The sequence below is a fragment of the Populus alba genome, chromosome 1 (assembly GCF_005239225.2).
Source record: "Populus alba chromosome 1, ASM523922v2, whole genome shotgun sequence".
In the NCBI taxonomy this organism is placed as follows: domain Eukaryota; kingdom Viridiplantae; phylum Streptophyta; class Magnoliopsida; order Malpighiales; family Salicaceae; genus Populus; species Populus alba.
The window spans coordinates 28159374-28171744 of record NC_133284.1 but is presented as its reverse complement, the minus strand read 5'-3'; the positions used below and the strand labels follow the sequence as shown (position 1 = coordinate 28171744).

The window sequence follows — 12371 nt, the reverse complement described above, 5'->3', positions numbered from 1 at the left end:
TTTACAGTTTGTGTCTTAATTGCCACTAATACATGTCTTAACTGCCATTAGCAGAACCACCTGGTTTAGGGGAATCGCAGTTAATAGACATACAGTAGCCGATGCATGTGAGTGAAGAACATGCAATGTTTTCCTGTATTGGTCAAAGGAAACTTAATCCCTGATCTTTTGATTGTTTCATTGCAGTCCCTCTTGCTATTAATTGTTAGGCCTCTATTTGTTACTCAGCAATAAATAAGTTATTAAACCAGCCCAGCTCAATAAGTTGACTTATAACCCATTAATATAAATTATAAAGATGAATCAAATTTCATTTTAAATTCATTTGGATGTTTATCCGATTAACCTATACTAACTTTGCCGAGTCAACTTTAATTTTTTTTATTAAGAAATCATTCTATTAATTAAATCAAAATAGCATTCTTTTTAAATATTTCCAATAAATTCAATTGGAGTCCGAGTCAAACCACGGGTCGGTCAAGCATGATTAATGTGTTTGTAGGAAGCAAACCCATGCCATCGGAGTCGGAGCGGAGCTGAGCTCTCAATTTGTAAATTGGAATGGCGAAGTCACAAATAATAATAACAAAGAGCATAAAATAGGCTGTCTTCTCTCCCCAGTATTTGCTAAAACCAGAGAGGAAAATTCCATCTCCCACCTTGTATGCGTGTAGAAATCCCCATGGCCTCTCACATCTGACCTCTTGGAGACCTGCCTGCCTATCTCCCCCGTCTCTCTCTCTCAATTCTATTCTTTTTTTAAGAATCCTGATCTCAAAGGTTCCTTCCCCCCCCCCCCCCTCTTTCTTCAAATGCTTAGATCTACTCTCATTCTTTTTTGTTTATTGATTTGGTACCTGCTGATTTTTCTTTTTTCTTTTTCTTTTTCTTTTTGTTGTGCAGAGAGGGCTTATATTTTTTTCGGATTTTTTCCGTTTTCAATGGCTGCTCCTCCCGCTAGAGCTCGAGCCGATTATGATTATCTCATTAAGCTTCTCTTGATTGGCGATAGCGGTATGGCTCTTTTATCTTCGTGTTTTCTTTTCTAAGGATCTTATGGTTTCAATCCCTGCACCCCCTTTCTCTTAGTTTTCTTTTCTGTTTTTTTTTCCTTTCCAATTTCCTAATGTATGCTTCCACTTGATGCAAAGTGGACCTGTGGTGTGGCAGATTTTTTAGTTTTTCCCATGTAAATTGGAATCCCTGATAGAGGAGAGACAGTAACATTCAATCTGACATGAATTTGCTAATAGTTTTTGTCACTGTGATGCTGTATCTGTCAGGATTCGGTACCATGTAGGAGGAGGGAGAGAACATGCTTGCTGCCTAAATAGATTGTCGGCAGTTAAGCTCTTTGTCTACCTCCCCTTCCCATAAACATCCGAAGAAAGGATATAGATCTAAACATGTTGCCTACTTTATCCCATGTTTCTTTATTCTTGTGATTTAATTGATGTCATTATGCTTGTCTTTTTTTTTTTTTTTTGGGGTGGGTGGGGGGGGAAATATTACATCCTTCACTAGATTTGCATAACTGCTAGAGTTTAAATTTATTCTGCAACTAATATTGTGCTTGAGATTTGATTTTTTGTTGTTGTTTGCCATCACAGGTGTGGGCAAGAGTTGCCTTCTTTTGCGTTTCTCTGATGGTTCCTTCACTACTAGTTTTATCACCACCATTGGGTGTGTATTCCTTGCATTCTGGACTTCAACTGATTATCTGGTTTCTCTATCTTGAAGAAATTCCCTGACCTCCCCAAGTTTATTCTCCATCATGCAGTATTGACTTTAAGATAAGAACCATTGAGCTTGATGGCAAAAGGATTAAGCTTCAAATTTGGGATACAGCTGGTCAGGAGCGGTTTCGAACAATCACAACTGGTACGTTTTATTTATTTATTTTAGGTACTGATATTTCAGTGATAGAAAGGGAGACAGTATTTGTGAAGTCTGGAAACTCATTCCATTTCAGCTTACTATCGCGGAGCTATGGGCATTTTGCTGGTGTATGATGTCACCGATGAATCATCTTTCAACAGTAAGTTTTTTATGTTCTCAATTGATCAAATCTTCAGATTGCTAACTAACTTAGTAGATTTTATGTGGAACAAATCTTGCTTCTCTGAATTGTTGTTTGGATTTCCCTACATCTCTACTAGCACCTTCTCACACGTGTTGGCTATTTTGTTGGTGACACTGTATTAGTAGGGAAGCTGCTTTGATTTTTTATTTTACCAAACTGTTTCCTTTCATATTTCACCTTTTCTGTTTTCAACTGTGTTCTCATTAACCAGGCTTTATAACCATTTTCAGACATTAGGAATTGGATTCGCAACATCGAGCAACATGCTTCTGATAATGTTAACAAGATATTGGTAGGGAACAAGGCTGACATGGATGAAAGCAAACGGGTATGTTAGGCAGTTACTTAATCAACTAATACCATTCGTTAAACTGCTTTTGATTGCCATTTCACAAGTCCTGCTTGCTTGATTATATCTTAGTTCCACTAGAAAGGCTGTTTTATTGATCCATAGGTTTTAGCACACTGAGAATTTTTTTTTTTCACTGGGCATATCCATGACAGTAAAAAATTAAATTGCTGTAGTTATACTTCATAGTTCTAGCAATTCATCTCTCCGTTCCCCTCACTTGGGCATGGATGCTCTTCTAAATGTGAATCACTCTGTGATTCATAATCCTTATTATTTCTCTTCTTTTAGGCTGTGCCAACATCCAAGGGCCAAGCACTTGCTGATGAATATGGGATCAAATTCTTTGAAACTGTAAGTAAAACTTGCAGAACTTGAAGCTAATTGAACTAGCGTTGGTATTTATTGAAAAATTATGTGTATTACAGAGTGCAAAGACAAATCTAAACGTGGAGCAAGTTTTCTTTTCAATAGCAAGGGATATAAAGCAAAGGCTTGCTGACACCGACACAAGGGCTGAGGTATTTGAATTTTATGAACTGCTATTTTGAAGTTGAAAAGAGTGAGGAACGTCTTTGTGAGAACGCTCTTTAAGTGTTTGAGCATTTTGCTTGGGTTGTGTATTGCAGCCTACAACGTTGAAGATCACTCCAACAGACCAGGCAGGCGGAGGTGGTCAAGCTGCGCAGAAATCTTCTTGCTGTGGTTCTTAAACGCAAGTGATTTCCTAGTGGGAGCATGAGTTACCGGTGACACTTTTGTTGAAAAAGAACAGGGAAAGAGAAGGACGAGGACTAATTCTGATGACGGAAAATGGGGGCTTGTAATTTATCTTATGGCCATTCTTTTCAATCTTGTTTTAGCGTATGATATTGCAGTTTATCATTATAGAATATTATTTGTGGTTCTCGTGTGGCAATGCTTTTCTTCTTCGTTTTTCTCACCTTTTCTTCTCTTTTTTTGTGCGCACTTTTCTTCCTCACATCAAATTTGTAGCAGCTTTGGTTAGTTTGTTAATGATGTAAAAATACAATAATAATAATAATACTATCAACAGCAGAAGACCAGGATTAACGCCAGTCTTGATTGCTTGAAATAGAAACACAGGAGAATTCTTATCTGAGAAATGTAGAAATTAGAGTCCAGCACCGTGGAAAACATGATCAAATGGTAGCATTAAGAAAACGCGACACGCGTTGTTGGCTGTTGGAAAAGCTTTTCAAGTTGTTTCTCAGTTTTTTTAAATTGATAATTTTGTTTTTTTAATTTCATCCTTCTTCAGCTTTTTTTATTTGTCAATTTTAGTCCCATATAGCTTAGTTTTTCAATTTATTTTTTATGATATTGTTAAATATTAAAAAACAAATTCACTTTATAGGAATCCACTAAAAAAAAAACTATTTTCCTTGAGAACTAATTATATTTAAAATGTCTCATCTTCATTTGGTTTCTTAATCACACTGTACATGAGCACCTCGTCTCACTAATGCATAATCAACATACCAAGTTTTATATGAATTAGTTCTGCATCATATTAACAGAAAGCATCGCTTGAACTTTCTCTGCAAGATATTCCTTGCTGCATAATTCTCTACAGTCATGCCAGTTTCAATGCAAAGAAAAAGGCTGTTCTATTTTACACTTCAAGCAAAATAATGCCTTACAGATTTAGTTCTTCCTTCCCATAGATACGCTGGAGCTCACGAGTTGCAGCTTGGAACGATTCTGAGGAAAAGCGGGAGAGGTGAAAATAGAAGGGAGTTAGAATGCAAGTGTTAGCAAAGTTATTGAATGCAAAATGCCTCAAAGTTTTTTACTCTCCCGCCTTCTATTTCTAAGAAAACAGATTAAGAACTAAAATTGCACAAGCAAAAGTGTGGTTGCACTTTGCACCATGGGTCCTGGTTCTCAACTACAGCAATGCTAAAAGCCTTGCACTTGCAATCAAGAGATAGATTGAGAAAGTTATTTCATGCAAATATCTAGTAGGGGATGACTGCCTCAAAAGTTCCTCAGAAACACCATAAATAAATGGATAATCATATTTTACAAGCGTGCTTGTATGCACAATTAGGAAGAGTGTTTAAGTCTTTAAAGAATTCTAAACATATTAAAGGCAAAGAGTCAAACAAATATACCCCTTACCTTTCCAGATGCGGAAGGATTTCTGATTGATAGGTGCGCCAAAAACAGTTTGAATCACGTCAAATAACATGCTCTCAGGAGTGCTCCTTAATTCTTGTACTATCTGATAGATAGTTTTTCCATTTTCAAAATATATATGATTATTCGGGTGTTTTGTCTTGCAACCAGCATGACGTTCAAACTCATAAGCATTGAGCACCTTACACCCAAATTATAAAGCAGATCAGTGGTGTTTGAATAAATTCATCCAGGCAAAGACTATAGCCAATAAGAAGCTTACCTTGGAATAATTACATGATTGGCACCCACAAAGATAGCCAGAACCTTTTATAATGCCACGAAGCTCCTTGTTCAATGCAGAGTACAACAAGGTCACTAGATTGAAAATACAACAGAAAGAAATGGAGCAGTTTCTTTATCAGGAAAAGGGGCCAAATTTAAAAAAGATTTACCTCACGTGACAAGGAAACATACTTTACAGGGACCCCATCCAGCATACCAGTTGATATCAAACTTCTGACATTTGAAGGAAAGCTGTTTGGAGCTTCTTTTCTGGTAGTTTTCAACTCTGGTCTGTTCTTGGAAACAGGTTCAGTTTTGGATTTAGTCGCCTGCGTATTGCTTGCAACTGCCTTGGCAGTTGTAGCCCTCAGCTCCTTTTCATCAACTGCTTCTTGTGTTTGAACAGAAGATTGATCATAAGAGTGGTCATAGCTGCTGAGTGGCCTATCAACAGGTATAATATCATGTGCATCATCAAATCCCCCAAAAGATAATAAATTGGTGTCTTCCTTGCTATATGCATCGCTTGTTGGAATAGCACTATCATCAACTTTGATGTAAGTGGAATTTGTTGGACCAACATGGACATCTTCTCCATTGTAGGTGTGACCCATCATTGTGACACTGTTATCTTCTTTATCAAATGCATGTTCCGTTGATATAAAGCTACTCTGGCTTTCCCTATGAAAGTCCTGACCTGTAGAATTGTTACTGTCACTTTCAATTGTGAAACCATGTCCCTTTGGAGCATGCACACCACTGTCAAAGTCCTTAACCTGATTTATTTTGACTTTTCTAATACCACCGTAGTTAAGGCAGGCTTCAGATGTATTTGATTCAACTGCTCCAGCAGGATATAAATTCCTTTCAGCAAAATTGACAGATCTTGCAGTTTCAGCCCCAAATAAACGATGAACAAATTGGTTTGGGACAGACTGAAAACCAGAGGTGTTATGCCAAGAAGGAGAATTTGCACTGGGAATTCCAGAAGTTGTGGTGCTGTTCGGAGTTTGCACTGCTTGCTTCTTGTTAGGGAACAACTCAGGCTCAGTATCATCTATAAACCACTGATGAGATCGTTTAGATTCAAGCCTGGGAGGATTCTCAAATGCTGGATCTCCATCTGTACCCTTCGACATCCAAAATCCCTTGTTCTGGTAAACCCACAATGAGACAATTATTCCAAGAGGAAAAGAAATTCATATTCAGCACCAAAATATTATCCCAACATGTCTTTACAACTCTCAAGAGTATCCATATCATTGTCTTTGACTAACAACCATAAAACTCCACACACAATTTGGGAATTTTTTCCATTGAAAAAATTTACAAAAAAATAAATAAATAAAATTTACTCCTGAGAAACATGAAATTATCAACAATTTCATTTTTTTCACAAAGTGGAAGACAGGGACAGCAATCACAACAAATAACTCTAGGGGAAGAGCAAATTTAGCAACTCATTTGTTTCTATTTGGAGAATCATCAAGCAAGCAATTGATCTGATAAAGCAACACCTGTATGCAAACCTCTACACTCAAACTTGATAAAATTGCAGTTGATAAAAAACACAAAATCTTTACACTGCTAAGCACTACTACTAGCATTGCATGCATGCATGCTAACAATTAATCTACAAATGCAGGGAAACAATTCAGTACTTCCACTTTCATGTTCCTCTACTCGAAGCATCACGATGATAACTACTAAAGGGCCCCATTTTTATGCGAGTGGGGAGTAATACACCAGAATTACTATACATACCATTTTCCCGTGCCTCTCCGAATTTTTACCCTTCTTTCCTCAAGCGATCATCTTCAACCTTTTAGCATAAAAAAAAATGGCAAAAAAAGTCGCTTCAAGTTCTCAGTCACAGATATGAAAACCCCAATTAAATAAGATAACCTAACCCTAAAAAAGGCGAAATTGAAGTTTTTGACAACCTTAAAATTTTACGATGGTCGGCAATCTGACCGGAACGTTGACTTGCGGTCCGCTGAATTAATCGGCGATGAAAATTGAAAAAAATAATAGTAGTAGTAGTAAATTTATTTATCGAGTTGAGGGGGAGGGGAGTTTTTGGTGTTTGTGTCTGAGGAGCACTCGATTTTTTCCCGTGAAAGGGAATTAGAAATGGCCTCCATCTGCATTCACGGTTAAATTAATCTCAGTCGTACGCGTGTGCTTTAATTTCGTAAAACAGATTTGCCGAGCGGCTTTTTGGTCTTTTCACTTTAGACGAGAAAAGGGAAGGATGAGGCACAAACTTCATGTCAACCACTGTTCCACCTCCACCACCTGAGTTTTAAATTTACAATATCACCCTTGCAGTAAAGTTTTAATTTTACCCGTGATGGTTTAAATACTAGCTGGTAAGAGCGCTAGTTCTAAGATGCCTGCGCAGCTGTTGCCGTCTACATCTTGTTTTTTTTTTAGTTTTTTTTTTAAAAATTAATTTATTTTTTATTTTTTTATTTTAAATTAATATTTTTTTATTATTTTTAGATAATTTTGATGCATTGATATTAAAAATAATTTAAAAAAAATAAAAAAAATTATTTTAATATATTTATAAATAAAAATCATTTTAAAAATTAACTAAAATTACACTCTCAAATAAGCAGACATATATTCTATAAGGGTTTGAAATTGTAGTAATGGTTTTTTTTTCAAAATATTTTTTATTTTAAAATAATTAATTTTTAATATTATTATATTAAAATTATTTAAAAATACTAAAATAATATTAATTTAAATAAATAAAAAATAATTCTTTTTAAAAATATTTTTTAAAATATAAAAACAAATATTCTATTAAGCTTAAAAATACCTCGTCCTTGCACGTAGTTTCTTTTTTTCCGTATGTTCATGATCATAACCTTGTCCGAAGTAAATCAGGACACCTTTAGAGATCAAGAAACTAGAATCCTTCCTAAACCAGCAATCATAAATCCCACCAGAAACAAAAAAAACACTTATGAGTTTGATGAAGAACAAAAATCCAAGACGCAGCAGCAATATTGGCAAACTCATGCGGCTAACTTTGAATCTGCATAAGAACAGCAATTGCAGCCATTATTTTATCAACCCGTATTGACACACCAATTAGTTTATATATGTATTAGTGCATTAATAAATAAATAAATAATAGTCATCGCTAGTGTATTTTAGAGTAGCAAGAAGATTTTATAGTTATAATTTTATAAAGGATTAAAGATGTCGTAAACTTTTTTTTTTTTTTTTGTTAAAAACAACTAAAAATCAAGTCAGAATTTAAGAATAGATATTAATTAAGATATTTGATCTCATATTACAATAAATTCTTTAAAATATTTTTATTTAATTACATGAAAATTATTTTTTTTTTGTAAAAAGAATAATAATTAAACTTTTATCGAAAAATAATAATTTTATTGTATAATTTTTTATTTTTAAAATTTTTTTCTATAAAAAAATAAAAAATTTATTTTGATATATGTTTTCATTCAATAAAAAATCAAAAAGTCACAAGAACAAATAAAAAAAAACATGTGGATTATTTGTTTGAATCCATTTGTTTTCGTGGTTGCGTTTATTGTTGTAGCAAACTACAAAAACTTAATGTTTGGTAACGTGCAAACCGTTTATTATTGTGCATGGACCCCATTATTAATAACATTTAAGGTGTGTTCGGTATTGCGGTTACTGTTGTGGTTGTGGTTTTAAAAAATTTATTTTATAAAAAATACTTTTAGTTGAGGTTGGTTTGAAAAAATATATGTTTGGTTAAAACTGTGGTTGAAATTAAGGTTTGAACAAAAAGTAGTTTAATGTGTTTGGTTAAAAAAATGCTTTTCAAATTGAGGTTATAAAATAATTAAAAAAATATTTTTAATTTAAATATTGTAGATTTAACTACCATTATTATATCATGAAATAAATAATATTGATATCAAATATTTTTTATTATTCCATTAAACTATATGCAATGTCATCACATATGAAATCTATTCAACAATAACTATATTTTTCATGATTTCTTAAGCACGCAACAATAAAAACTGAATTTTTGTTACGTCATCAAGTGATCTCCTTCTAATTTTTTAAATAAAAAAAAATAAAAATAAAAATAAAAACTGAATTTTTTTTAACTGGGTCTGACACGGCAAGAACATAATTAGAATTATGATCAAATTTCACAAATGCTATGTCATCATGCTATATCTTCTAATTTATGTAGTGTTATTAAATACTAGTTTTTCAACTAAAACTCAATTTTAAAAAAAAAAATTACAATTTCATTACGTACAAAATTTATTCGACAAAAACTACAGTTTTCATGATTTTTTGAGCATGTAATAAAATTAGGTAAAATATTATTAGGAATAAAATTGAGATTATAATATGAGTAAATTTAATTCACCTTAAACTAATTTTTTAAAAAAACCAAAAAAAATATTGTTCATGTTTACATGAATAGTGTGAGTGAAATCACTGGGTTTTTTTTTAATTGCACTGGTTTTTCAGGAAAAAAAAGAGCTTTTCTTGGTTTTTCAAAATTAAAAAAAAAAAAACTAAAACTCTGATTTAAGTTTAGGGAACATTGGACAGTTTTTTTTCCTTCAAGAGAAGCAGCATTTGCTCTTCTCGAAAACCTCCTTTTCATTTTAAATTTGAGTAGCCCCCACTAGTGAAAAGCAGGTTTTGTTTTCTTACCAAACAAAAATATATGTGGCTGCGGGTGAACCAAACGGCCTCTTAAAGTGCAAGATTGTTAAATGTTGCTTTTAACATGTGGAGTGGAGAGTGAATTAAATTCACTGTTCACCTAAGTGAACAATGGAGAGTGACTCAACTATTCACGTGAAATTTAAAGCTAAATGTATCGAACCGGGTTCGATCCAGTAAAATAAAAAAATATTTTTTATTTTTATTTGCAATTTATTCAAAAATTAGTGTTTAACATTATTCAATGACACTATATAAATTAAACGGAGATTGCTTAATGATGTAGTATTTGCAGAATTCGATTGCAATCCCAATTTTATTCATAATGATATTCAATCTTATGTTGTTGCTCGCTTAAGAAACCAAGAAAAATATAGTCTCAGTCGAACGATTTCATACGTGATAGAATTGTACATAGTTTAATGGAACAATAAAAAATATTTTATATAAAGTATTATTTATTTTATGATGTAATAACACTAGTTAAATCTATAATATTTAAATTAAAAATCATTAATGTAAATAAATATATTTTTTAAAATTATTTTATAACCTCGATTTGAAAAGCATTCTTAATTAAACACATTAAATTATTTTTTTTCAATCTTAATTTCAATTATAGTTTTAACCAAACATATATAAATACCATACCAATCTTAACTAAAAGTATTTTTTATAAAATTATTTTTTTCAAATTACAATCATAAAAATTATCATAATACCAAACACACTTGAAGAATATATATGAAAAGGGGACAAAAAAGGCATCCTTGAATCGAAACTCTTTTATTTTATTTTATTAATGCACTCATTTTTGCTTGGATTTTTTCTTTTTTTGCCAGAATCTTTTTTTTATATAGAAAGCCAACTAATTCTACCTCTAGCAAGTTTCCATGGGTGACTTTCTGACGGTTTTACCAAAACCGACGACCTGAGCTAATTTAGAGATTTTTCGACTTGGATCTTATCGGACTCAAGTTTTAAAATTGAATTGTACAGGAGTTTGCTAGATGTTACTGGGAAAAAACCCAATTTTATATTAACATTTTTTTTTTTAAGATGGCATTATATATATATCAACTTTAGTAATTTCAGGTTAATTTTTTAAATCTATAAATTAAGTTATAGACCGAATGAGTTTAAGAACATTTTTTTTTATATCTAACTATACTATAATAAAATTTGACATTCATATGATAGCCACCATATAAAATTTAAGAAAAGAAAACCATTATGAAGGGTGGTATAAAAAACATTAACTAATATTATAAAAGAAATAATGCTATAAATGTTTTTTAAAATAAAAATAAAATCTAAAGGTATTTAATCAAACACTATCCAAAAACCTTTAAGGTTAAAGAATTTTTTTTCAAAATGAAAAATATAATAAGTTGTTGTAAAAAAGATCGCCAATGCAATAAGAACGACCATGTTCTTATAAAATAAAATTAAAATTTAATGATATCAAATTAAAAATAAATTAATTAATTTTTAACTAATTTCTTTGAATGGATTGAAATGTAAAATGAATTAAAAAAATAAAAGAAGAATAAAACATGCCAAACACGATGGCTTGCATGTCTATCCTATAAAGAAGGCTTGACCCATGAGCCGAACCTTTATATATATATATATATATATATATATATATATATATATATATATATATATATTCATCTCTTTCGCACTTTAATTTTAGAAAGAAACACAAATAACTTGTTATTTATAACAACAAACAATGTGTTGTCCTCTGACCTAGCATCCAATGATCGGAAGGTCATAAAAAAGTCAGGGTAAGAGTATTTTTACATTTAAGAGATTATTTTTCAACCTATTTTTTTTTTTATCTAAAACACCTAAATAAATACCATAAAAATTTAAATAAATATATTCATGGCTTGAAATTACTTAGAAATGGGTTTAAAAAACAAAAAATCAACCTAAATTTCAAAACATTCCACAATCCAAATCTATTTTCTTTTGTAAGATGCAAGTCAAAAAACAACCCAATAAAATTTCTTTTATTAAGTGAAATTTATTAACACCATGATCGATATTTTTCATGACTAGAATCGTGACATCCAATGATTTTTTTTTTCATTATTTTTCCATGACTTTCTTTTTCTCTTTTTTCAAACTTGGGGATTGCAAAATAAAAAAAATAAAGTTTTTAACCAAAATTACATTTTTAAAAGCTATAGGGACTGAAAAAGAATTCATAGAAAAGTAGGTGGACCAAAAAAAACTTCCCACACTAATTTGTAAAATGATATGAAATTGTTTATTTTTGTATTTTAAAAATAATTGAAAATAAATAATTTTTTTTGTTTTAAATTAATCATTTTTAGTGTTTTTAGAATATTTTAATACACTAATATTAAAAATAATTTTTTAAAAATAAAAAAAAATATTTTCAGTAAAAAATATTTTTTAAAATTATATCTACCCCACTCTGCAAAATAAAAAATTATAAACAACCGCTATAAAGGTCGGAACAGCCAAATCAACAACAAAGTCCACAAGAATAGCGAAAGTGGTAATGTGAATCATGACCACTCCCTCACCACCTTCTTAGATGGTAAAAAGACATTTCAAACACCATGGGGTTAGAATCCTCACGCTCCGAATACTAGAGAAAAACTAGCGCATGCATTTTGAATATGTTATTTAGTGTTGAATTATGAGTTAATCGGATATTTTATTTTTCATAATTTCTAAAATTTGTAGTTTATTATAAAAAATTTATGATATGCAAAACATTTTTTTTTATTGGGATTTAGAGATCTTCATAATAATGTTTGTAAC

The 12371-nt window shown here is 31.5% G+C and overlaps 2 protein-coding genes across 3 annotated transcripts; one reads left to right on the top strand and one right to left on the bottom strand.

The window, feature by feature from the left end:
* Nucleotides 1–480: 480 nt before the first annotated feature.
* On the top strand, nucleotides 481–3375 carry LOC118045679 (ras-related protein RABE1c). The gene is made up of 9 exons (XM_035054370.2): nucleotides 481–780; nucleotides 904–1014; nucleotides 1611–1683; nucleotides 1781–1881; nucleotides 1973–2038; nucleotides 2314–2411; nucleotides 2724–2786; nucleotides 2861–2953; nucleotides 3062–3375. The coding sequence occupies exons 2-9, from the start codon at nucleotides 942–944 to the stop codon at nucleotides 3143–3145; spliced, it is 651 nt and encodes a 216-aa protein (XP_034910261.1). The 5' UTR covers nucleotides 481–780; nucleotides 904–941; the 3' UTR covers nucleotides 3146–3375.
* A 537-nt stretch (nucleotides 3376–3912) lies between these two features.
* LOC118045678 (uncharacterized) lies at nucleotides 3913–6997 on the bottom strand. 2 transcript variants are annotated; one of them, XM_035054369.2, is made up of 6 exons: nucleotides 6803–6997; nucleotides 6624–6681; nucleotides 5030–6013; nucleotides 4858–4920; nucleotides 4578–4776; nucleotides 3913–4157 (listed from the first exon to the last, which is right to left on the bottom strand). In XM_035054369.2, the coding sequence occupies exons 2-6, from the start codon at nucleotides 6624–6626 to the stop codon at nucleotides 4093–4095; spliced, it is 1314 nt and encodes a 437-aa protein (XP_034910260.1). In that variant the 5' UTR covers nucleotides 6627–6681; nucleotides 6803–6997; the 3' UTR covers nucleotides 3913–4092. The 2 variants fall into 2 exon arrangements, with proteins under 2 accessions (XP_034910260.1, XP_034910259.1); XM_035054368.2 differs by having other exon boundaries at nucleotides 4858–4923; nucleotides 6803–6996.
* Between the last annotated feature and the right edge of the window lie 5374 nt (nucleotides 6998–12371).

What these genes read in the sequence shown, in the direction of transcription:
- LOC118045679 (XM_035054370.2), top strand. Translation starts at nt 942, where the DNA reads ATGGCTGCTCCTCCCGCTAGAGCTCGAGCCGATTATGATTATCTCATT. An exon ending in GTTTCGAACAATCACAACTG is followed by an intron (nt 1,882 to 1,972) that starts GTACGTTTTATT and finishes ATTCCATTTCAG; the next exon opens with CTTACTATCGCGGAGCTATG. An exon ending in ACATGGATGAAAGCAAACGG is followed by an intron (nt 2,412 to 2,723) that starts GTATGTTAGGCA and finishes CTCTTCTTTTAG; the next exon opens with GCTGTGCCAACATCCAAGGG.
- LOC118045678 (XM_035054368.2), bottom strand. An exon ending in AATCATGTAATTATTCCAAG is followed by an intron (nt 4,777 to 4,857) that starts GTAAGCTTCTTA and finishes TTTGGGTGTAAG; the next exon opens with GTGCTCAATGCTTATGAGTT. An exon ending in ATCCTTCCGCATCTGGAAAG is followed by an intron (nt 4,158 to 4,577) that starts GTAAGGGGTATA and finishes GCTTTTCCTCAG; the next exon opens with AATCGTTCCAAGCTGCAACT.